Source organism: Eschrichtius robustus, chromosome 9 (genome assembly GCF_028021215.1).
Source record: "Eschrichtius robustus isolate mEscRob2 chromosome 9, mEscRob2.pri, whole genome shotgun sequence".
NCBI classification, from domain to species: domain Eukaryota; kingdom Metazoa; phylum Chordata; class Mammalia; order Artiodactyla; family Eschrichtiidae; genus Eschrichtius; species Eschrichtius robustus.
Window position 1 is genome coordinate 67,580,071 of NC_090832.1, and position 20,596 is coordinate 67,600,666.

The 20,596-nt window shown below is 38.6% G+C and overlaps 1 protein-coding gene and 1 long non-coding RNA gene across 3 annotated transcripts in view; one reads left to right on the forward strand and one right to left on the reverse strand.

The window, feature by feature from the left end:
- The window catches only part of LOC137769707 (uncharacterized), a 29,982-nt gene extending 17,817 nt beyond the window's left edge, over positions 1-12,165 (reverse strand). Inside the window, exons 1-2 of the long non-coding RNA XR_011075042.1 lie at positions 12,003-12,165; positions 1,545-1,598 (exon numbers count right to left, since the gene is read on the reverse strand). This is a non-coding gene — a long non-coding RNA (uncharacterized lncRNA). The remainder of the gene's footprint in view (positions 1-1,544; positions 1,599-12,002) is intronic.
- Positions 12,166-12,419: 254 nt separating this feature from the next.
- The window catches only part of MAP3K7 (mitogen-activated protein kinase kinase kinase 7), a 63,285-nt gene continuing 55,108 nt past the window's right edge, over positions 12,420-20,596 (forward strand). The window contains exon 1 of one of the 2 annotated variants that reach the window (XM_068551444.1): positions 12,420-12,743. In XM_068551444.1, the coding sequence (XP_068407545.1) occupies positions 12,624-12,743 (120 nt within the window). In that variant the 5' untranslated portion in view covers positions 12,420-12,623. The remainder of the gene's footprint in view (positions 12,744-20,596) is intronic. The other variant, XM_068551445.1, reaches the window with a different exon arrangement.

Here is a 20,596-nt window from a genome sequence, read left to right on the forward strand (position 1 = left end):
GCTGAACCAAATATGAGAATATTGAAAAATGTCAACCTTAATGGGATCAGTGTAATAATAAAATACACCTTGAAACAACAAAATTCTACAATAATGAAAAGTCATTATTGAAAGAGAATTCTTGAAAGAGAATGACTGAAACTGAAGAGGGAAAAAAAAGAACTAATTAAGACCAATGAGATATGCAAAATCAGTAAGCAGCAATCAATATAGAAAAGTATGACAGAAGAAACGTATTACAACTCTGAGTCTTGCAATGCAAGAACTAGGAGAAAAAATTAAACACGTTGTGTAAAACCAATAACCTTCTATTAACAACTATTAAGATTTGCAAGAACAGGGACTTCCCTGGTGGTCCAGTGGTTAAGAATCCGCCTTCCAATGCAGGGGACGTGGGTTCAGTACTTGGTCGGGGAACTAAGATCCCACATGCCGCGGGGCAACTAAGCCCGTGCGCTGCAACTACTGAGCCCGCGCACCACAACTACTGAGCTCGCACACCACAACTACAGAGCCCACGCACTCTGGAGCCCATGCACCACAACTAGAGAGAAGCCCACGTGCCACAACAAAAGATCCTGAGTGCCGCAACTAAGACCCAACACAGCCAAAACTAAGTTAAAAAAAAAAAAAAAAATTTGCAAGAACAGCACACATTTGCAGAACAGCATCTAAATATAGCTGGAAACAATAAAATAAGCTCAACTTCAAGCTTTCATGAGGGCAGACAGGTAAGACTAAGTAATCATTAGTCTTATTCACTGCTATATCTCTAAAGCCTGGAATAGTGCCTGGCACATAGTGGATATTCAATAAATTTTGTTCAGCTGAAGAAAGACATACATAATCACTCTATCCAGTTATTTCCATTATTTAAAGTGAACAATTTGGTGGATCACTTTGTGATCTCAAAATGAAACCAGTTAATCCAATACGTATTTATGTGAATGTGAATCTACAATCAAATATACCCAGAAAGATTCTGCCAGTCATATGTTGGGGTATATAGTTTTCAGGCCTGAAAAAAGATACAAAAATCCTACTCATTATTTGTATTTTGTAGACTTGTACTGCCACAACCAAGATTCTACCTGGATTGTTAGGAGAATAACAAGTTCTTAGTTGGGTTTCCCCTAGAAGCAAATCCTGAAACAGGGATTGAATGCAACATAGCTTATTTAGAACAGTGACCCTAACAGGGAAATGGGAAGATGACATAGAAAATGAAAGGAAGTCAATACATGGTGTATTATTAAGCCAACTACCCCAGTGGATACTACAGAGAAGCTCTAGAATTATTCCAGCAAAGGGGTGAAGAGCCTGGGAATTTATACGTTTACGCCACAGGTCCACTGGGTTAAGGGCCATCACCTGAGGGACATTAATTCCCATTCACTTTCAGCCTACCCAAGCATGTGGACAAAATGGATTTTGGCAACCCAAGCCTAGCCCCCCAACAGAGATGTAGTTGCTGGCCCCTGGAAGTCAAGCTGGCATGTGTGGAAGTAGTAAGAGAATCTGAGGGGATAAGTTGGAGTACTCACAGTGTCTGCTACACCAGGCAAGTAACAGCAATTGGTATGTAAGCAGAAGAGGCCCTAGAATACAGAGAGGATATGAAAGTAAAATATAACTGTAACTTCTTAGCACTAGGCTAAATAGCCTTTAAAGGCACTATAGTATAGCGGCCACTACTGTCTACGCTCAATAAATCACTGTTGTTGATGAGGGAGTGAATAAACGATTTAGGACTCAACTATTCAGAAACAGATACACCAGAATACCACACACAGCCATAAGAGCCCAGTTACACTGAGCTTTGAATATTAATTTATTTTCTAAATTTCACTTTTGACAACCTAGCTAAGAGGGGAGAGCTTTTATGCAGCACTTTTTCTTCCATAAGAGATAGTCACATACTCTGTTTTAGCCATAAAGTATCAAGAATAATAGAACAGATTAAACCTTAACAATTTTCCCTAATATGAACACAACTATACAGTCAATAAAAAATCTAAAGTAAAAAAGCATCTTGAAAGAAATAAAGTCATTTAACTTCTTGTTCTCCACATATCCTAAATCACCCACATTCTTTCTCAAGATCTAATGGCATTTAAAGGCTAAATTTTTAATCCAGATTTCACATCTTATTATGGTCCTACAGCTAAATTTTGTTGCTTTCAGAAATCATTTGCATGCCAGTTCAATATGCTTCAATTGGAGGTGAATTATCAATTCTGATGATATCTTTTTTAAATAAATTAAGCTAGAGACACAGGAAATAACACATTCTTTGTTTTCCTAAGGGGATCAATCTGACAATTATTAAAGTTGATATGAGTCCTTTAGAAAAAGGTAGAAATCAATTCTGAGCAAGAAAGTTAAGGTAAGCAATATTATATGAAATTGAAACCAAAGATGACTCCATTTTTGTTATGTTTAATAACCACCATATGTCAATTCAAATATGCTATTGTTTTTCTTTTAATGAAGATGGCTTATATGGATTAATAAACTTTTGAATTGTATGCATATATGAGGAGGTGTAAAACTTACTCTCACTTATTGATCAAGAATTGCTTAATTTGATCTCGGAATAAAATTGCCCTTCAGGCAGTGAATTGCATCCAGTTTGGATCAGGATAATGACATACTAACCTTAAGCAATTGCCATTTATCAAGGAAACTGGTAGTATTTACTAGAAAAGTTAAAGAAATTTAGAGATTTAAAACTCTAACATAAACTGAATGACAATATTTGCTATTTTTCATCCTCCCAAAATTACCAATTTCTATTTAATGGCGTACAGTATAACAATATTACATTTGATGCATTCATTATAGTATGACCACATTCCTAAACATCCTTGAGGATTCATTCCTGAGGATTAATTGACCTTCCACTCGTTAAAATATTTCACTCTCCTTAAATTTCAACTTCAATTTCTTCTCTCTGAAACCAAAGAATCTCACCACACCAGCCCCAAATTTAAGCATAATTGGCCTTAAAATCAGTAGTAAATGATCAGATAAGAAAAGAAAGAGAATACTATTAGGAAAATCATAGTGATGCAATCCTAAAGTATAATTATCTCATTAAATAAATGAATAAAAAAGCCTTCTTCTTCCTGGGAAGGCCCATATTCTTCAGACAAATAAGATTACAATTAATCATTTGTCTTTAAGGGGCCCCATTATGCCCCAAAGAAATCTAAATATCTGATAGCTCAACAGAAGCCTAGAACTGCACTGTCTAGCAGCTACAATGAGTAATATAATAGAATCTAGCTCAAGAGCACAATAGAAGCCTAGAATTAGTAATCTAACTCTATGCTTTCAGGAAAATAGGCTTTGGTGATTCTACGAAGACCCTCTAGGACCCATTAAAATAAGATGCCTTCCTATGGTTACAAAGCTAGTTGTCGTCTTTTTAAATAGTGCTCAGGTTGATAAAATGATATTATAGGACACTAGTGAGTTCATCACAACAAGACCAGTTTCTTTAAATACAACACCCCTCTCAAGCCTCCTTTTGTTAATCTACTGTAATTGTCCCCCACTTAACTAGACTCCCTTTCTCCAGCCCCTTCCTCGGAAGGACTAGCATACATTATTAGCTTTTTAGTTCATATGGTCACTAGTGGTTTTGGCTAGGAGGAATCAAAAGGCTAATCATCCCTTGAGTGAATCACTAAAACTGAGTCACTGAATTTGCAAAACCAGAGATTACAGTCAAGATCAAGGTATCCTCACCAAGGTGAATTTTTGTCCCATGGACCCTACTAGAAACAGTCTTCAACTTTAGTTAAAAGAAATGTACTAGAAATCAGAACAGAATCACTACCATTAACTTTCTTCTTTTAAACAACAGGGAAATGGGTCCAAGATTAAAATGTTATCAATAATTTTCAGTTCTTCAAAATGAATTATTAAAATTATTTATTAAAATATATGCTGCTGCCTGTATGTGACCTTAACGGTTCTCAACTCCTACTGGGCTGTGAAATAGAAACTCGGGTTGCCTCAGCCACATCTTAGACCTACTGGATCAGAATCTCCAGAAGTAAACTCATTGATCTGGAGGCTGTGACTAACTTTTATTGTCACATCATGTCATCTATTTCTATGCCTTTATACAGTATTTCATTCATATTAACATTTTTGAACACCACATATTTTCTAGGCACTGTACTATACAGTTTCACACACCATTTGGAATACATTAAGATTTAGAGATGGAATGACATTTTATATTTAACAACATCGATATGATTCACATCCTTATTAACAGAAACAAAATATTTTAATATTGATAGGAATACAGCATAACTCATTTCACTCAATACTGACAGTTAGTATGGCTAGTCAGGCTTCAAATATTAAAGACTTACCAGATTACTTCTTTATTTAACAATTCAAGTTAACACTACCAGCATGTGTTTAATAATCCATACAAAAATTTCTGCACTTCAGGTAGATTCCATTAAAGAATAGTTGTCAAAATTCCACTTCCTGAATGTCTTCTAATACTTCCAATATTTCTTCAAATATCTAAGCACTAAATACTGATTTCCCAAACCTATCAAATGTGATAGAACAAGTAAATACTGAAGATCAAACTAAAACACTTTTGGGGTATGATTTTCTGTTTAGACTACCTCCCTTAACTTTCTGAATGCCTCTGGGCATACTTGAAATACCCTGTTACTTTTTCTGTACCATGTGTTAAAGTTTAAGCGCGTTACATAATTGAATTAACAATTTTTAGAAGATTAATTAGCATCCGGACAGAAATTTAACAGAACTTTTCATTAATACCTTAATCTTGATAGTACCAGTTTTCCCCTCAGAACACTCTGAATTCCCAGAGATGGCTTCTAAATACCGAGCCTCTATTTACTTAATGGAGCTTTGCGCCCCTGAGAGGAGCTCTGTGGGGTGCTGGGAAACTCAGAGGAAAATGTGAAACGGGGTGCTTATGAATAAGAATGCAAACTAGGCCCTCTCAGCCTTGCAGGTTTCAAGCGCTATATATCCCTTACCCTGATTGCAACTTCAGCAGAGTGGAGTGGTTTGTTTGTTGAAATAATGAATAGTAGATGGCATCCACTTTAGTGGAAAGTTTTAATTTGTGATTCCCTGAGGCTGTGTGAAATGAAACACCCTTATTTATTCCCATAAATGAAGCCAAATTGCTTCTGGAATTTCTTCTGAAAAAGACCATCTAGGAACACTGATTTGACATATTAGCTTGTGAAATAAAACATTTAATGAATGTACTTTTGTAGTGAAGAGCACTATTTCTATGAAGACTATTGCTGAAGTATGTTCTTATCTGATTAAGTTTCTACTTTTAAAAACTGATGCTGAGGTGCTTCCCTGGTGGCGCAGTGGTTGAGAGTCTGCCTGCCAGTGCAGGGGACACGGGTTCGAGCCCTGGTCTGGGAGGATCCCACATGCCGCGGAGCAAGTGGGCCCGTGAGCCACAACTACTGAGCCTGCGCGTCTGGACCCTGTGCTCCCAACAAGAGAGGCCGCGATAGTGAGAGGCCCGCGCACCGCGATGAAGAGTGGCCCCCGCTCTCCGCAACTGGAGAAAACCCTCGCACAGAAACTAAGACCCAACACAGCCAAAAATAATTAATTAATTAATTAATTAAAAAAAAAAAAAAGCTGATGCTGAGGTACATCAGGATGTTTAAGCTTGCCTCAGAAATTCAGAAAATAAAAATGTCTATCTTGATTTTACATGTTTTAGTTAAAATATCAGTTACTACTGAAAGCAATCATTAGTGCCCCAATAACACCTTATTATTAAATTTTAATAAACAGACAATTCAAATGGATTAAATAGTAGTGAGTGTTGGGAAAGAAGAACTAAAGTTTACCCTTGCAAAATACAGAAAGAGAATTACCTTAAACATTAGTAATTTTAAGACTGAAGAGAGATTTAAATTGACCAGGAGAACAAAAGCACCTTCAAAATTCTCAATTACTTAAGAAATCTCCATGATAAATAATTTGGTATGCTGCTTTTATATCAATTTAGCTGTTTATTAAATCTTCCCTCAATGGTATTACAGGAAATATTTGGTTAACCTATTCCTTACCTGAAACAAATTAAACAGCATTTACTTAGGAATGTAGATACTCATTTAGGTTTTAGAAGATTATTAAGTGTCTACGTTTCAGGTGCTGTTCTAAATCCTGAGGAGACAGTGGTGAACACAAGGCTTACTATCGATCCCTGTCTCAGTGGAACTAACATCCAATGGGTAGGAGTGGGGAGGGGGTGGGAGGACAGAAAATAAACAAGGCAACAAATAAGTAAATAAGATAATGTCAGATAGGTAAAGGAATAGAAATAAAATAAAATTGAGTAATGGATAAAAAGTGAAGGGGTGGGGAGCTGAGTGCAGGTGATGGAGCTGAGACCTACGTGATAAGAGACATCTATAGGAAATTTTGAGAAATTGCAAATGCAAGTTGGAAACATCTACATGTAGACCACTAGCACATAGGAATAGAAACCTAACATATATAAAAACAGGCCTTCTTCTAACATTTGTGGAGTCCAGGGCAAGAATACAAGTAGAGGCTCATATACCATACGTCAAAATATTTATAACTTCTAATTCAAGATAACTGGTAAAGGCAACAAATTCCATCCTCCTACATACCTTCACAAGAATGTGGTGATATGAGCTCCTGACCTACCCTGCCCCCTCCTATTCTGGACTCAATTGTATACTGCAAGGAACCTTACACCCTCACATGTGGACAACCCAACCTACCCATCTGAGCCCATTCACACACCCTCCCCACAAAGAGATACGCCTTGGCTAACCTTCAGGAGGCAAGATCCAAATCCAATGGACACTCCTGAGTTTTTCTCATGTTTAGCTTCTTGACAGTATGCAACGCTGAAACACCCTTTTATCTTGATTTCCACAACATCATAATTTTTAGTTTTCCACAAATTTTTTTGGCAGTTCCTCTGCCTCCACTCACGCCTTAAACATTTTATCCCTTAAGGCTCTGCTTTAATTCCTATTCTTTCTCACTTTACACATCTTCCCTAGGTGATCTCATCCATTTGCATGACCTAAATTATCATCAGCAGGCCAGTATCTATTTCTCTAGCACTGTCTTTTTCCGTAAGACTAGCTGCCTACTTGATAATGACACGTGGAACTCTCACAGGCACCTCGAGCTCAGTGTCTTAAACTGCTCTTTACTCTCTTCTCCCCCAACCTTGTTCCAGTCTTCCCTGCTTCTGAAAATAGCACCCTTCCCATCTGAGCTGCACGAGTAAGAAATCTGGAAATCACCCCTTACACTGCCCTTTCCTTTGCCTCCTTCCCCCACATACCACCAATTCTGTTTGCTCAGTATCTCTCATATCCATTTATCCATAACCCCTATGGCCGCTGTCTACACTGTTCAAACCACTATTACTTCTGTTACTACCACAACAGCCTCCTAACTTGGTGCTCCTCAAACTTTTTTCATGTCATGGCACAGGTTGAAAATGATAATATTGTAAGATACTCTGGAATAAACTGGAAAATATTTTAAAGCATCTATTTGGGCTTAACTTAAAAAAAATTGCTTTTCTCACACTGTAATTTTGAAAAATAAATAAATATAAAGCGTTACAATGTTAAACACTGGAATTTTATAAATATCAAATATATTTTTCAAAATTTTAAGAGGAATTTTTTATAAGTTTTCCTTCATAAATATAACTTTTTAATATAAGCGTTTATCATTGAAATGTCTACTATCAATCCTGATCAAGACTTTTTAAAGATGAACTCTTCAAATTCCTGATAGGCATTATCTAAGAGAACTTATGTTCATACAAGGAAATGAAAAAAGTGTTTAAATATTTTTACAACCATTTTAAAATTTACAACAGTTGAAATCATATTTTAAAACTCTAACAGCTCTTCCTGTTATTTAAATAGCAAATATAATGTTCAAATTCCTTCCAATAACATGAATGGATTTTGAAACCAGCTGAACTTTTTCATATCAAGTATTTCAAAAACAATGATGGAAATTTTATCTGCAGGACACACGGGTACCATCAAATCAGTTGCCTTGCAGCTAGCACAGTGGACAGGAACAAAAAAGAACATCAGCTGCAAACAGAAATGTCAGCTATGTGTCATGTCAGAGAATGCCTTGGAGCTGCACCTCTACCCCACCTTTGCAAGCCCTCTCTGACCAGCCACACTGCGGGCACCTGGAACTAAAACCCTCCCAGCAGCCCCATGGACTGTGAAAGACCTAGAATGAAGATGTGGGGAGTAGAAAATACGGGATAAACCCAAACATCAAAGAAATGCAGGAATTTGGGGAGCCACTCTCCATTCAGCCACTCACTGAGTTGCTAAGGGGTTGGCTATCTTCTGCATACTGCAGTTTTGAATATAATGAAGCAGAAAACTATTTCTGAACTTCCTGGAAAGAATACTATTTGATTGGGGTGGGCTAGCTTGGTTCTGGAACAGGCAGTAAAGACACACTTTCTAAGAATAGAGCTCAACCTGAATAGACATGAATAATGAACATTTGTTGGTTGCATTCCCAGCAACCATTCCCTGCCTTGCCCCTCTTAAAAGTCTCTAGATTTTTCTTCTGGTTAGCAGCTCCTCCTTCTCAAAGCTCATGACTCTTTGAGTCCTGGATCTAGGATAAACAAGACATTCGCAACCTTAAACGCCCGTCCCCATTCTTCACTCAAGGGTACAGTTGCCAAGGGCTTAAAGTTCCCTGCTCTTCTGAAACAGCTACCAAAAGAGATGCTCTCTGTCACTGTACTGGACAACGTGATCTCATATGAAAAATGAAACTGCTAGAGCATGCATTCTTAATGGGGGTGATATCATTTCCCAGGGGGTGAAAACTGGGGAGAGAAAAAAAACTTACTCTCTTTAGGTATAAAGCATAAATATGCATACAGTACATAAACATATACACAATATATATGTGGTATTAAAATGCTGGGGGGCCATGAAGAAAAAGTCTTAAAAGGCTCCTTAGGGGATCAATAATGGGGAAAAAAAAGTTGACAAACTCTGTTCTAGAGCAATGGCAAATACCACAAAAAGCAGAAGACAATAATGGAAACTAAATTATTGATGTTATCATTGTTTATGAAACAAATGACACCTGAAGCCTGTTCTAGCTCTTAGCTTCCCACTTAACCAAGCCAATAAATCCTCTTTATTGTTTAAGCAATGTTACCTTGAGTTTCCTGTTACTCTTCACAAAAGTCCTATTAACAGATAAAATATGGAACTCTTTCTCTGAGGTATTATATTGACACATGGCACTGCAACAGAATATTAAAGTGAAACTATTTTAGTCCGCTTCTGCTAAGCCTCCATGAAAATAGGTGCCAGAAACCTTCATAACCCAAATGAGCGAAGTAAGATGAGAATCCCACTTACAACATGCAAAGAGATGGTGAGAAATGGATTTCAAAACTCTTTGCCCTCATCCCCTGGGTACTATAAAAGGGTTAAAACTGAAGACAGTTGAAGGTTAGAGAGTAGTTATTAGGACACTGACATGAGGAGGGGCGGTGGAGAGTCCTCAAACTGGGAGGGAATTCAAGGAGACCAGTTAAATAGCTTGATGTGTATCTCTGGAAATTTGTGGAGAGGCAATCGACTAGTGACTGAAGTTGACATGAAATTGTGAGGTTCAAGCTTTCATCTGTAACTCGTGAAAGTTAAAGAAGTTAAAAGGAATACAAAGTCAAAATTGAGGTAAACTGAGACAAATTCTCCTCCCTCATTTCTCTGGATTCAAACTACATTGCTTAGGATTCTTTGATTGCAAGTGACAAAAATACAGGTTGAATCAGCTTAAATGAAAAATGGTAATTTATCGGCTCATAAAGTCAAAGCACAGAATGGGAGGGGTAGATTGGACCTTGGGGATGACTAGAGCCAGAGACATAAGCAGGGCTGAGAGCTGGGACTTTATTATCAGAAGCTAGTGAAGAGGTGCCAGATAGGAAGGAAGGAAGGAAGGAAGGAAGGAAGGGAGGGAGGGAGGGAGGGAGGGGGGAAGGAAGGGAGGGGGGAAGGAAGGGAGGGGGGAAGGAAGGGAGGGGGGAAGGAAGGGAGGGGGGAAGGAAGGAAGGAAGAAAATCTGCAAGCAAATAGGACAAGAATTGATTTTAGATTACTATCAATATCAGAAGTCCAAATTGGTGCATAAAACACAGAAGGAGAAGTACAGTATTGGGGTAGATGTTCAAGATCATGTAGGAAATTCACTTTGAAATGCATCCAACAAAATAAGACAGATATATGAGTGGATGGATAGACAGATACATGATAAAACAGGTATAGTAAAATGTTAATGATAGCATCTTGGTGGTAAGTATATAGGTGTTTACTATAAAATTCTTTCAACTTTTCTGTATGTTTGATATTTTTCTTAACAAAATTTGGGGGGAAAAAATCAAGCATAACAGCATCACGGCTGTAGTGATTAGTCCCTTATCAGCAAGATTCTAGTCCTAAACTGAAGGTATAGAAAACAGATCTTGCAATCCAGGGAAAGTGAGGACTGGCAAAACTTATTCATTCAGCTAGAACATATAATAAGTATATCTTGAATTCCCACTTGGTAGCATCCATTGTATTAAGATCAACGTGGTAAAAAGAGAAATTAGATATGACCTGCAGAGTGAAAGGACAAGGTTAAGAGGTGACCATCCTAGTTTGGGAATTTGAGTAAAAAAATGACAGGTAAAAATGGTTATCCCACTGATTTAATATGCTTCTATTTGGTTACTAGTGCACTAAGCATCACTTCACATGTAGAAATAAAGCTCTGATTTCTCACTTGGACAACTGAGTAGATGATGGGATCCTTCATGGAGACAGAAAATGCACACGGAAGAATATATCTGTCGTGGGTAATAACTTCTGAATTCGCTTTTGGAATCTTGAAGTTTGGGTGCTTACATTACATCTAAATAGAGATGTCCAATAGGTCCGGAATTCAGGAAAAATTTGAACAGTGGGAGAAACTGGGAGTTATCATCATAAAAGTGGTCAAGACCCTGGGTAAGATCATCCAGAGATTGTGCTGTGAGAAGAAATTATTCTTTCTTTCATTCTCTTAGCCGTTCACCAAACTATCATTGAGTGTTACTAAAACTGCAAAAAATGACAGAATGTTTTCCAGGAGTTCATAACTTCTTAATTGCCATATTCAATGACCTATTTGCAATCCCAAACTAGTTAAACTTACTTCTGTACAGCATTTATTTGGTTGGCTATTCCTTAACTGAAAAGCTCTCCTACAGTGATATTCCGATCACCATTCCCCCACTTTTTCGCCAGTTCCTTTTCGGTCTCATACTGAGACTTAGAATTTGACATTCCCAGGGTTTCATCCTTGGTCCTTAAACCTTCATCTCTAACTCCAATTTTCCCAGTTAGGCTTCAGGTCAAACTGACTAAAGTTTAACAGCTAGTTTAAAACTAAAAATTGTGTTGATAGTATTGATACAACACCAGCATTACTTTCCGCCTTATAGATATTCGGACTTAGGTTCTACTAGCCTGTGAGAATCGTAATTGTTTTACTCTGAGCCTATTTTCTCAGGTCCTGAAAATGGCAACAAAAATATTTAACTTGCAAGGCTACTGTTAATGATTAAACTATAATTGTAAAGCATCCAGCAGAGTGCTCTGCACTCCGACACGTACCATTAATACACCCCATAAATTCAGATAAACGACAAATTATGCCAAATTATAAGTATCTACCTTACCTAATATTAACTTCTGTTCGTGAGGCTACATAGTGTTAATCAGGTTACACGCGCTGGCTCGCTATGTATTATTTTCTTTAGAATCTCTCATAGCATCAGGGACTGGCTCAAAGTAACAGTAGCAACCGCTTCCTTCCAAACACATTGAGGGAAACACATTTTCCAAGGCTTTTTAAGAAATAGTTCAGTTTACCTTAGGGGTGAAACTGAAAAGTAAGCTTCGTCACAAAAACTCAAGCCAACACTACCGTCCGTCTGCAGGTCTCTGAGGGAAAAGGGAGCGGGGTCACAACATAGTTCACGAAGCAGATAGGTTTTATCTTTCCCGCTGGTTCCTAGAGGACCAACCATACTGATATTCCATCATGCTCTGCGCCACTTCCGTTCGCGCGTTTTAATTACGTCACGCGCCAGCTCTCGCGGTATCTTCCGGTTGCTGAGGCCCTTTAACAAAGATCTCGCGAAATTTGTCCAACGGGTCCAAGCTAGCCTCTCACCCTCCCCCACTCCACCCCCCAACCCGTCCTTCCTTTCTCTGTCTCTGTCACCAAACTCTCCCCTCCCCTCCCTTGAGCTCACCGCCCACCTCTGGTTTCCGATTTTAGGCCGGAACCGGAAGTTTGGTGGGCGGGGCCCGACGGAGGAAAACGCAGCGGAGCCGGAGCCGGGACTCGGCTGTGGCCGCAGCCTCTGTCCCCGCCACGGACCGCCGTGGCTCCAGGTTGAAGGTCGGTCCGGAGGCGGGTGGACGCGGGTCTCCCCCGGACTGTCCGGGCCGCAACCTTCCCTGGCCCCCCGGGTTCCGCAAGGGATCATGTCTACAGCCTCCGCCGCTTCTTCGTCCTCCTCGTCTTCCGCCGGTGAGATGATCGAAGCCCCCTCCCAAGTCCTCAACTTTGAAGAGATCGACTACAAGGAGATCGAGGTGGAAGAGGTGAGCGAGGCCCGGCACGGAGGCGCCGGCCCCGGCCCCGGCCTGTCCAGGTCTCTTCCTGGTCCCGACTCTTAAGGTGCCTCCTCGACCCCTCTGTTTCGCGGGGTCCACCCGGGTGTCCCCACACCCCACGGAGACCGGGTGTAAAGGGGACTCTCCGCGTTCACCTGCTCCGGTATAGCTCTCTTTTTTCCTCACTTCGGCACTCTTGAGTTTGAATTTGATATTCCGGTGCTTGGATTTGGGTCGTCTCAAACAGAGAAGGATGAACTGGTGCGGTCGTGTGGTCCACCAGTTCTCCAATCTGTTCAGTAGTAAAATTCATCAAAGACCATGGCCGTTTTGGAGTTTTGGTTCTCTAAGGCATAGTGTTGTTAAGGGCCAAGGATTTTATTATGTTCGACTTCCAGCTCAGCGTCTGGCGCCCAGTGGGTGTTCTATGGATGCTTGATAAATTAATACATCCTGAGATCTAACACAGTTTTTCCCCGAGTACGGAATGGTTCTCAGTTTAGCCAATTCCATAGAGCAGTAGTCGTAATAGTAAATGTTCTGCCTTCAATTAGACTACTTTAGATTGACTTCACCTTTAGTACTGTAGACTGCTATACGATGAAAAGATGTTTCAAGTAGCATATTCTGAAGAGATAACTAATGATTTCGGTGACAACCAGAATATATCAGACCAAAAATCGCTGTTAGAAAACCCGAATCCATTCTTATTCTGCAATAAATTATTTTAGAGCAAGGTAATAATGTGCCTTTAATACACTGCTTCTTTTCAAATTCACAGTTTGGTTGTAAAGTCCACAAAATTTAGAAAAGTAAGATCTGTATATATGTAAAGATACACTTTAGAAAGTGTTAAAACTTTGGTTGAAAATTGTGTCTATTATTTACCATTTGTTTATCATTTTTAAAATGTACTAAACACCTTACATTACATACACCAAGAAGAACCCTGTGTGTCCTATATTACAGACTCTCAATTACCTCTACTCTAAAAATTCAAAATTATTTTTAGGTGGTGGCAAGCTAAAAGTAGTGAGATAATTATCCTTCAACAAATATTTTTTTTTTCTATACATGTTTTGGAAGAATAATGGATTATTTAATCATATTTTTACTTGAATAAAATAACCTTAAAGGTCACTGAAAACAACCTCATTTTACAAGATAGTGTAAGTGGGAAGAGCGAAGCCTTTGGAAGGAGTTAGATGAAGGTTCAGTATATCAGCTATGCCACTTATTAGCTGTATGATTTGGAGCAAGTCTCCTGACTGACTTTGTTGAGCTTTCATTTCCTTAACTGTAAAATAGGGATAATAATTTCTAGTTCATTTTATTTGTATAACAGATTTTATTAGGTAATACATGCAAAACACCCAACACTGCCTGACACACATTACTAGGAAACTGAGTTACAGAGAGGAACAGTGACCTGCTTTACGGTCACATGGCTAAAAGAAGGATCCATAGTTTGGAAAGAGGGGGGAATTTGTGTGTGTGTGTGTGTGTGTGTGTTCTATTGAGGCTATGATAAATTCCTTTTTAAGAATTGGATAGTTGATCCAGCTTTCATGGTTAACATTCTTTCTTTTTTAAGAATGAAAATTTGGTGAGTCAGTATAAAAGAATTACAGTTTTTAAATAAGCATTTACGTCTGCTCTGTGGTGAACTGCTATGCTTGTAGACTACAGATTGTCATATAATAATAACTTGTACTTCATGGTCTTCCAAATGCTTTCACAGACTTACATCATTTGATTTTTACCACCTTAGTTTTCCCACACTACTTTCTAAAGCATTTTACACTCTTGATTACTAAGGTGTCATTTATCATTTTACTGCTCTTCCTCCGAAGCCACTTAACTTCTGATTGAGGTTCTGTTTCCAAAGACCCTTCCTTCAGTTTAGATGATGTTTGATGTTTCAACTTTTCTTTGGTATTTTTAGGACATTCCTGAGGAGTAAATTTTTGTTTGTAGCTGAAGTTTTCTAATGTCAGGCGGTCATCTAATTTTATTCTTCTCACTTTTTTATTACACAGTTTAATTTCATGTTAAAGATTGAATTTAGACTTTTCTAATGTTAAAACTGTTACATAATTTTCATTATATTCTTTATTTTCACATTAAAACAGTGTTATATAATCTAGGGTACAGGGCACTCAGTAACTATTTCTTAACTTAGATTCTGCTTCTAGCTTAAAATCATGAATAAGAGAACAGAGAAAGGTGACTGAAAACAAAAAGTATTTTATGTTGCTTTCAGTATTTTATGTGGTACCAGTATATTGTGTATAAGTAAAGAAAATCGTATTCTGTTTCTCAAATAACAGTGTAATTGAATCAGCATTATATCAATTCAGTTGGAAACTATGTAAAAAAAATACTCCAGCGATAGGCCAAATATGCACTCATTTCGTAGGTGCATATTTTTAAGGCATCAACTGATTTTACGCCTTACATTTCTAATATCTCTAATATCAGGACTCAGTAATATCAGCGTGGAACTTCCTAAATTCAATTCTGATATCAAATTATGTCAGGTCTCAGCATCAGGAACCTATGTAGGTACTTTTTTTTTTAAAGTCATTTAGCTTTTGTCATTGTGGATCTGAGTGTAGAGACTGTTGGAATAAATTGTGAGGTATGCACATTGTGGACTAGCTTGCAAGAAGTGGTGAAGGCAGTGTGGTGTGGTAAAAAAGTATACCCAGTAGGCTGGGTATTTAGAAAGTGTCGATGCCATACGGATTTTGCCATGATGTATTTCAGTAACTTTGAGCAAGTCACCTTATTTTTCTGGGCCTCTGATTTCTCATGTAAAATGAGAGATTGAACAAGATCATTTAAGGTCTCTTCCAGTTCTAAAATGAAAACACATTATTGTTTGCAGTGTTTATGCTGTGTTTCCACAGTAAGCTTTAAGGACAGTGATCGTGATCTCGTGTGGACTGTAGTTTGTGACTGACTAATCCTGGTTAAATAGGGCAAATGATACCCCCATTTTACAGATATTGACAAATGGTCATAGAGTTTGATTTGCCAGAAGCCTCATGTCTAAGTAAATGGTAGAGCCAGGAAATGAATTTGCAATTTCTCACTCCTGAGTCATTTGCTCTTTCCATTTGGATTTACAGGGTCACTTCGGTTCTTTCTGAAGTAATCTGTAACCAAACCTTATTGTAAGAATGGGGAAACAAAATACTGATTTCCTTTATAATAGTTGGTCTTGAGCATTTAATGAACAGTGTCTTCTGTGGATAATACTGCTAAGATTATGGAAGATGAATAGAAGGATCCTAGGATTCTCTCCTTAAAAACTTTGACTTACTGTGAGACTAGATTTTCAGGACCACAAATTTAAAACTATGAATGTAGTGTAAATTGAGCACTTAACCCATAATTTGAAAGTAGAGTTTATCACAGAAGGCTCCATTGAGTGGGAAAGATTTTGAAACTACATTTTGAATGAAGTAAGCATCATAGATTGGGAAAGATACTAAGATGAATTTTCTTTGCAGTTGTTCCTCTGCCTCGAATGCTCTTTCCCCCAGAACTTCAAATGGCAGACTCCTCACCATTCAAGTCCCACTTCAAATGTTACTTCCTTAGAGAAGCCTTCCCTGAGCAACCTAGACCTTTGTCATTTTTGTTACCCTTCATGGCACTTACCAGTAACCAAAATTATGTATCCCCCCAGCAAAGTTTAACCTGTCTTATTCACACTTGTAACTCCAATGCCTAGCATCTAAAGGTTTTCTATAAATAGTTTTTCATAGTAAATTAAGAGCACAGTGGCATACATGCTTTTCCATGTAGTTTTAGTTTAGGTGGTTTTTTGTTTTTAAAAACCTGACTTGAATAAAGGATTGGAGTAGTCTTCCATCTTAAATTAGTTTTTAAAGGAGTTGCTTTCTTTAAACACATACACCAATTTCTGATTTTGGTTTTTGTGCCTTTTAATACTAATTGCATGGAAATATTCTATAATCATCTCTCTTATTCTTCTGTACTTTTTATTAAGAAATTAAATTTAAATCTGCTTTATTACATGAGACTAAAGTTGTGGACTCAAAACCATGAGGGCTAAACCGTAGGGGGAGAGCTACATATAATAAGAGAATTAATCTGAGAACATTTTAATTTAGAAAACATTCATAAATTCAGAAGGAAATGTTTCTAAATTGATTTCCCTTTTAAAACCAAGTTCTCTTTGCGTTCCTCTGTTCTTCTATTTTTACAGCTGAGGGATTGTGAAAAATGTCTGAAATATTTATTTCTAGGTTCACCATTTTGGATGGATGTGTGTGTTGGAGGGGATACTTGTAATTTGGATGTGCACCATTTTTTACACTCTTGGTGAAAACTGATCTTTGGGGAAAGCTGTCAGTTCAAACTAATTGTTAATGATAATATGTCAAAGAACCTTACTAAGATATGAATGCAATCCAAAAAGCATATTTGATTGTGAACTTGAATTAGAAATTTGGTAGTAAGTAAAAAGTGACTTCCTTTCAGTGTTTTGTAGTTTGAATATTAGTTTTATCATTGTTTACCTCAGTTGCCATTGTGTCGCAGTTTGCCATCTGTGCCACTCTTTTCCCCTGATCTACTGTGTGTCAAGAAAAACATTAGGTTGCTCACAAGAATTCTCCTTTTCCTTTCTTCTTGCCCAAGATGTCATGTCCATATTATTTATGGAAAACTTCAGCAAGGGAGGGCTCTCTGGTCTATGTCATGGTTTCCAGTGAAGTGTCTTGTCTCACTGTTAATTATGGTTTTAATATAACCTAATACAGTCATTCTCAAATATCACAATCACCTGAAGGCCTTGTTCAAACACAGATTGCTGGGCCCGACCCTCAGACTCAGTAATTCTGGGTGGGAACCTGAGAATTACATCTTCTCAAATTTCCAGGCAATGCAGATTCTTCCGGCCCAGAGACCACACTTAGAGAGCCATTGGCTTAATGCTTTTGCTGTTTTTATGTCTGCTTTCTTCTTGAAACTCTTTTTTTTTTTGGCTTCTTGTGACACTTTCCAGGTTTGCCTGCTACCTTATTGACTGCTGCATCTCAATTTTTGCTGGTTCCTTCTCCTCTGTGTTTTAAATGTTGAAGTGCTTCAAAGCTCAGTTCTGGGACCCCAGTATTTACATGTTATTTTTTGGTCACCGCATCCAGTTGATTGACTAGAAGTACCAACTAAATGCTGATGACTCTCCCAAGTTTTCATCTCCTGCCTGACTTCTCCCTGACTCATGTTTCCACTTTCTTGATATCTCCACTCGGATATCTAATAGGCATCTTAAGCTTTATATGACTAGATCAGAACTCTGTGCTGTTAAAAAAAAGAAGGAAAATCTGCTTGCTCCAGTCTTTCTTATCCTTCATCAAACTGGTGCTGAGTCTAGACGTTATCCTTGATTCATCTCTTTTCCTGTCCACCTGTCCTGCCTTCATGCAGATCATCAGCAAGCTCTTTTGACTTTACCTCTAAAACCTATCCCAGATCTGCCCATTTTTCTGCACTACCATCAGCCTTGTCCTCGAAGCTCTTCTCTCTTGCTTGGGCTACTTTTACAGCCTCTACCTGGTCTCTCTTTGTATATACGCTAGCTTCCCTACAATCCATTCTTCACACTAGAGCCAGAATGATTTTTTTTTTTTTAATGCAAAATCATGTCACATTCCTCCTTAAATTCCTCTAATTGCTTCCCATTACTTAGACTGAAATCCAAACTCCTTTTCATGGTGCCAAGAGCCGTTCAGGATCCAGTCTGCCTGTCTCTCCAGCGTTATCTTTTTTTTTTTAAACATCTTTATTGGAGTATAATTGCTTTACAATGGTGTGTTAGTTTCTGCTGTATAACAAAGTGAATCAGCTATATGTATACATATGTCCCCATATCCCCTCCTTCTTGCGTCTCCCTCCCACCCTCCCTATCCCACCCCTCTAGGTGGTCACAAAGCACCGAGATGATCTCCCTGTGCTATGCAGTGATCTCCCTGTGCTATGCGGCTGCTTCCCACTAGCTATCTGTTTTACATTTGGTAGTGTGTATATGTCAATGCCATCTCCACCTTTATCTTGCATCACTCTTCCCTTTTCCCACTATGCTCTGCTCACACCAAACACTCCAACTATTCCTCTAGGTCACCACTAAAGTATCACCTTTCTCAGTGAGGCCTTGCAGGACTATCCTGTTTAAAACTGGGGTGGGGTAGTGCACGCACGTGTACACACACACAATTATGCTGCTTTTCTGCTTAGTGCGCTTATTAGTTTCTAAAATATATCTTTTTTTTTTTAATAAATCTTGCTTCCTCTTTATGTGTCTCCCTCCACGAGAATATAAGTAGTTAGAGCAAGGATTTTGGTTTGGTTTGTTCCCTTCTTTGTCTGGAATGCGTAGGATAACGCCTAGTCTATAGATGGGGTTCAAATATTGTTGAATAGGAAATGAGGGGGGTTTTTTCCCCTTTAGGGCCTTTACATTAGTTGTTTCTTCTTCTTTGCTTGGTTCCATGTGTCATTCAAATATCAAGTTAGTAACCTCCTCAGATGGCATTTCATACTATCCAGCCATAAGTTTCACCAGTCTCTTTGTCACATTATTCAATTTTTTGGTTTTCTACACAGCATTTATTTTACAAGCTGATATTTTTCTTATTCATCTTTTTGTCTACTGACTGTCTTTTCTTTTCTCTCCCCGCCCCCCTTAAATTGAAAGTACATTCCTCGTGGATCAGGGCCTTTGTCTTATTTACAGCTGTATCTCTTGTATCCCAGATGGTAGCTGGATATAGTAGACATTCAAGAAATATTGGTTTAAGGAGTAAAGAAATGAAGTTCATCATTCTCTTGGCATTAGCCTCACTTCACCCCTCGAAAGCAGGAGGTCTTACCCATTTTTCCCTGCTTGCTGACTAGGCCTTCCCCTTTGGCTTTCATTGATCCTCTGAAATTCAGCTGAGCTCTGCATTTAGCTCCCTGTATTTGAGCTGTCTACCATCCAACAGCCTCCTTCCTGCAGTCAGAAGACTTCAGTTTTCAGTTACCTTGTTTTTTCTCTTGGCAAGAGTTTTTCTGTATCATTTCCCTGTACTGTCGGGGCTGAGAGAACCTGGGTAGGGCCTCCCTCTGACTGTCTCCCTTGCCACACTTACTCATTTGCAGCTTCCCATGTTGGCAAAGCATATCCTGTGAGGCTGCTTCCTCCTGGGGATCTCAGTGAGAAGTTGGGAGGGAGGGAACGCGGGAATAGGTCTTTCCTGCCCTTGAAGCCCTAAGTCTGTCCTGAAAGCCGCCATCATGGACTCTCACCTTTGGCTCTCTTCAGCCGGGAAGTGTTTTTTAAAAAAATTTCAATGCTGTTGTTTTGTTTTGAATTTCTTCTCTACCTCATTTTCATCCCACAAAGGCAGGAATCAATTCTTTATATATTTTTTTTTCTTTCACCCCTAATATTTATGCCGTTTGAAAAAATGAGAAGTCACATTTTGATTCTGTGATATGGTGATTTATAAGAAATAGGTACTTAGCCATTCAAATGATCAAAATATATTTCTCATATATATATTTGGTCTTTGTCTACGGTTCCTGGCTCACAGCTCCCCAAACCCTCTGATTTTCATAAGTGAAGAGAGAGATAAAGATGTCTCAAGGTTAATTTTGGACCACACCTAAGGATGGGGCTGGTTGCCAGGAGAACCAACAATGTGATTAGAGGGTTGGAACTTTCAGTCCCACCGCTCTGACCTCTGGGGAGAGGAGAAGGGCTGGAGGTTGAATTCATGGCCCTGTAATAAAGCTCCGTGTAAACCCAGAAGGACAGGGTTCAG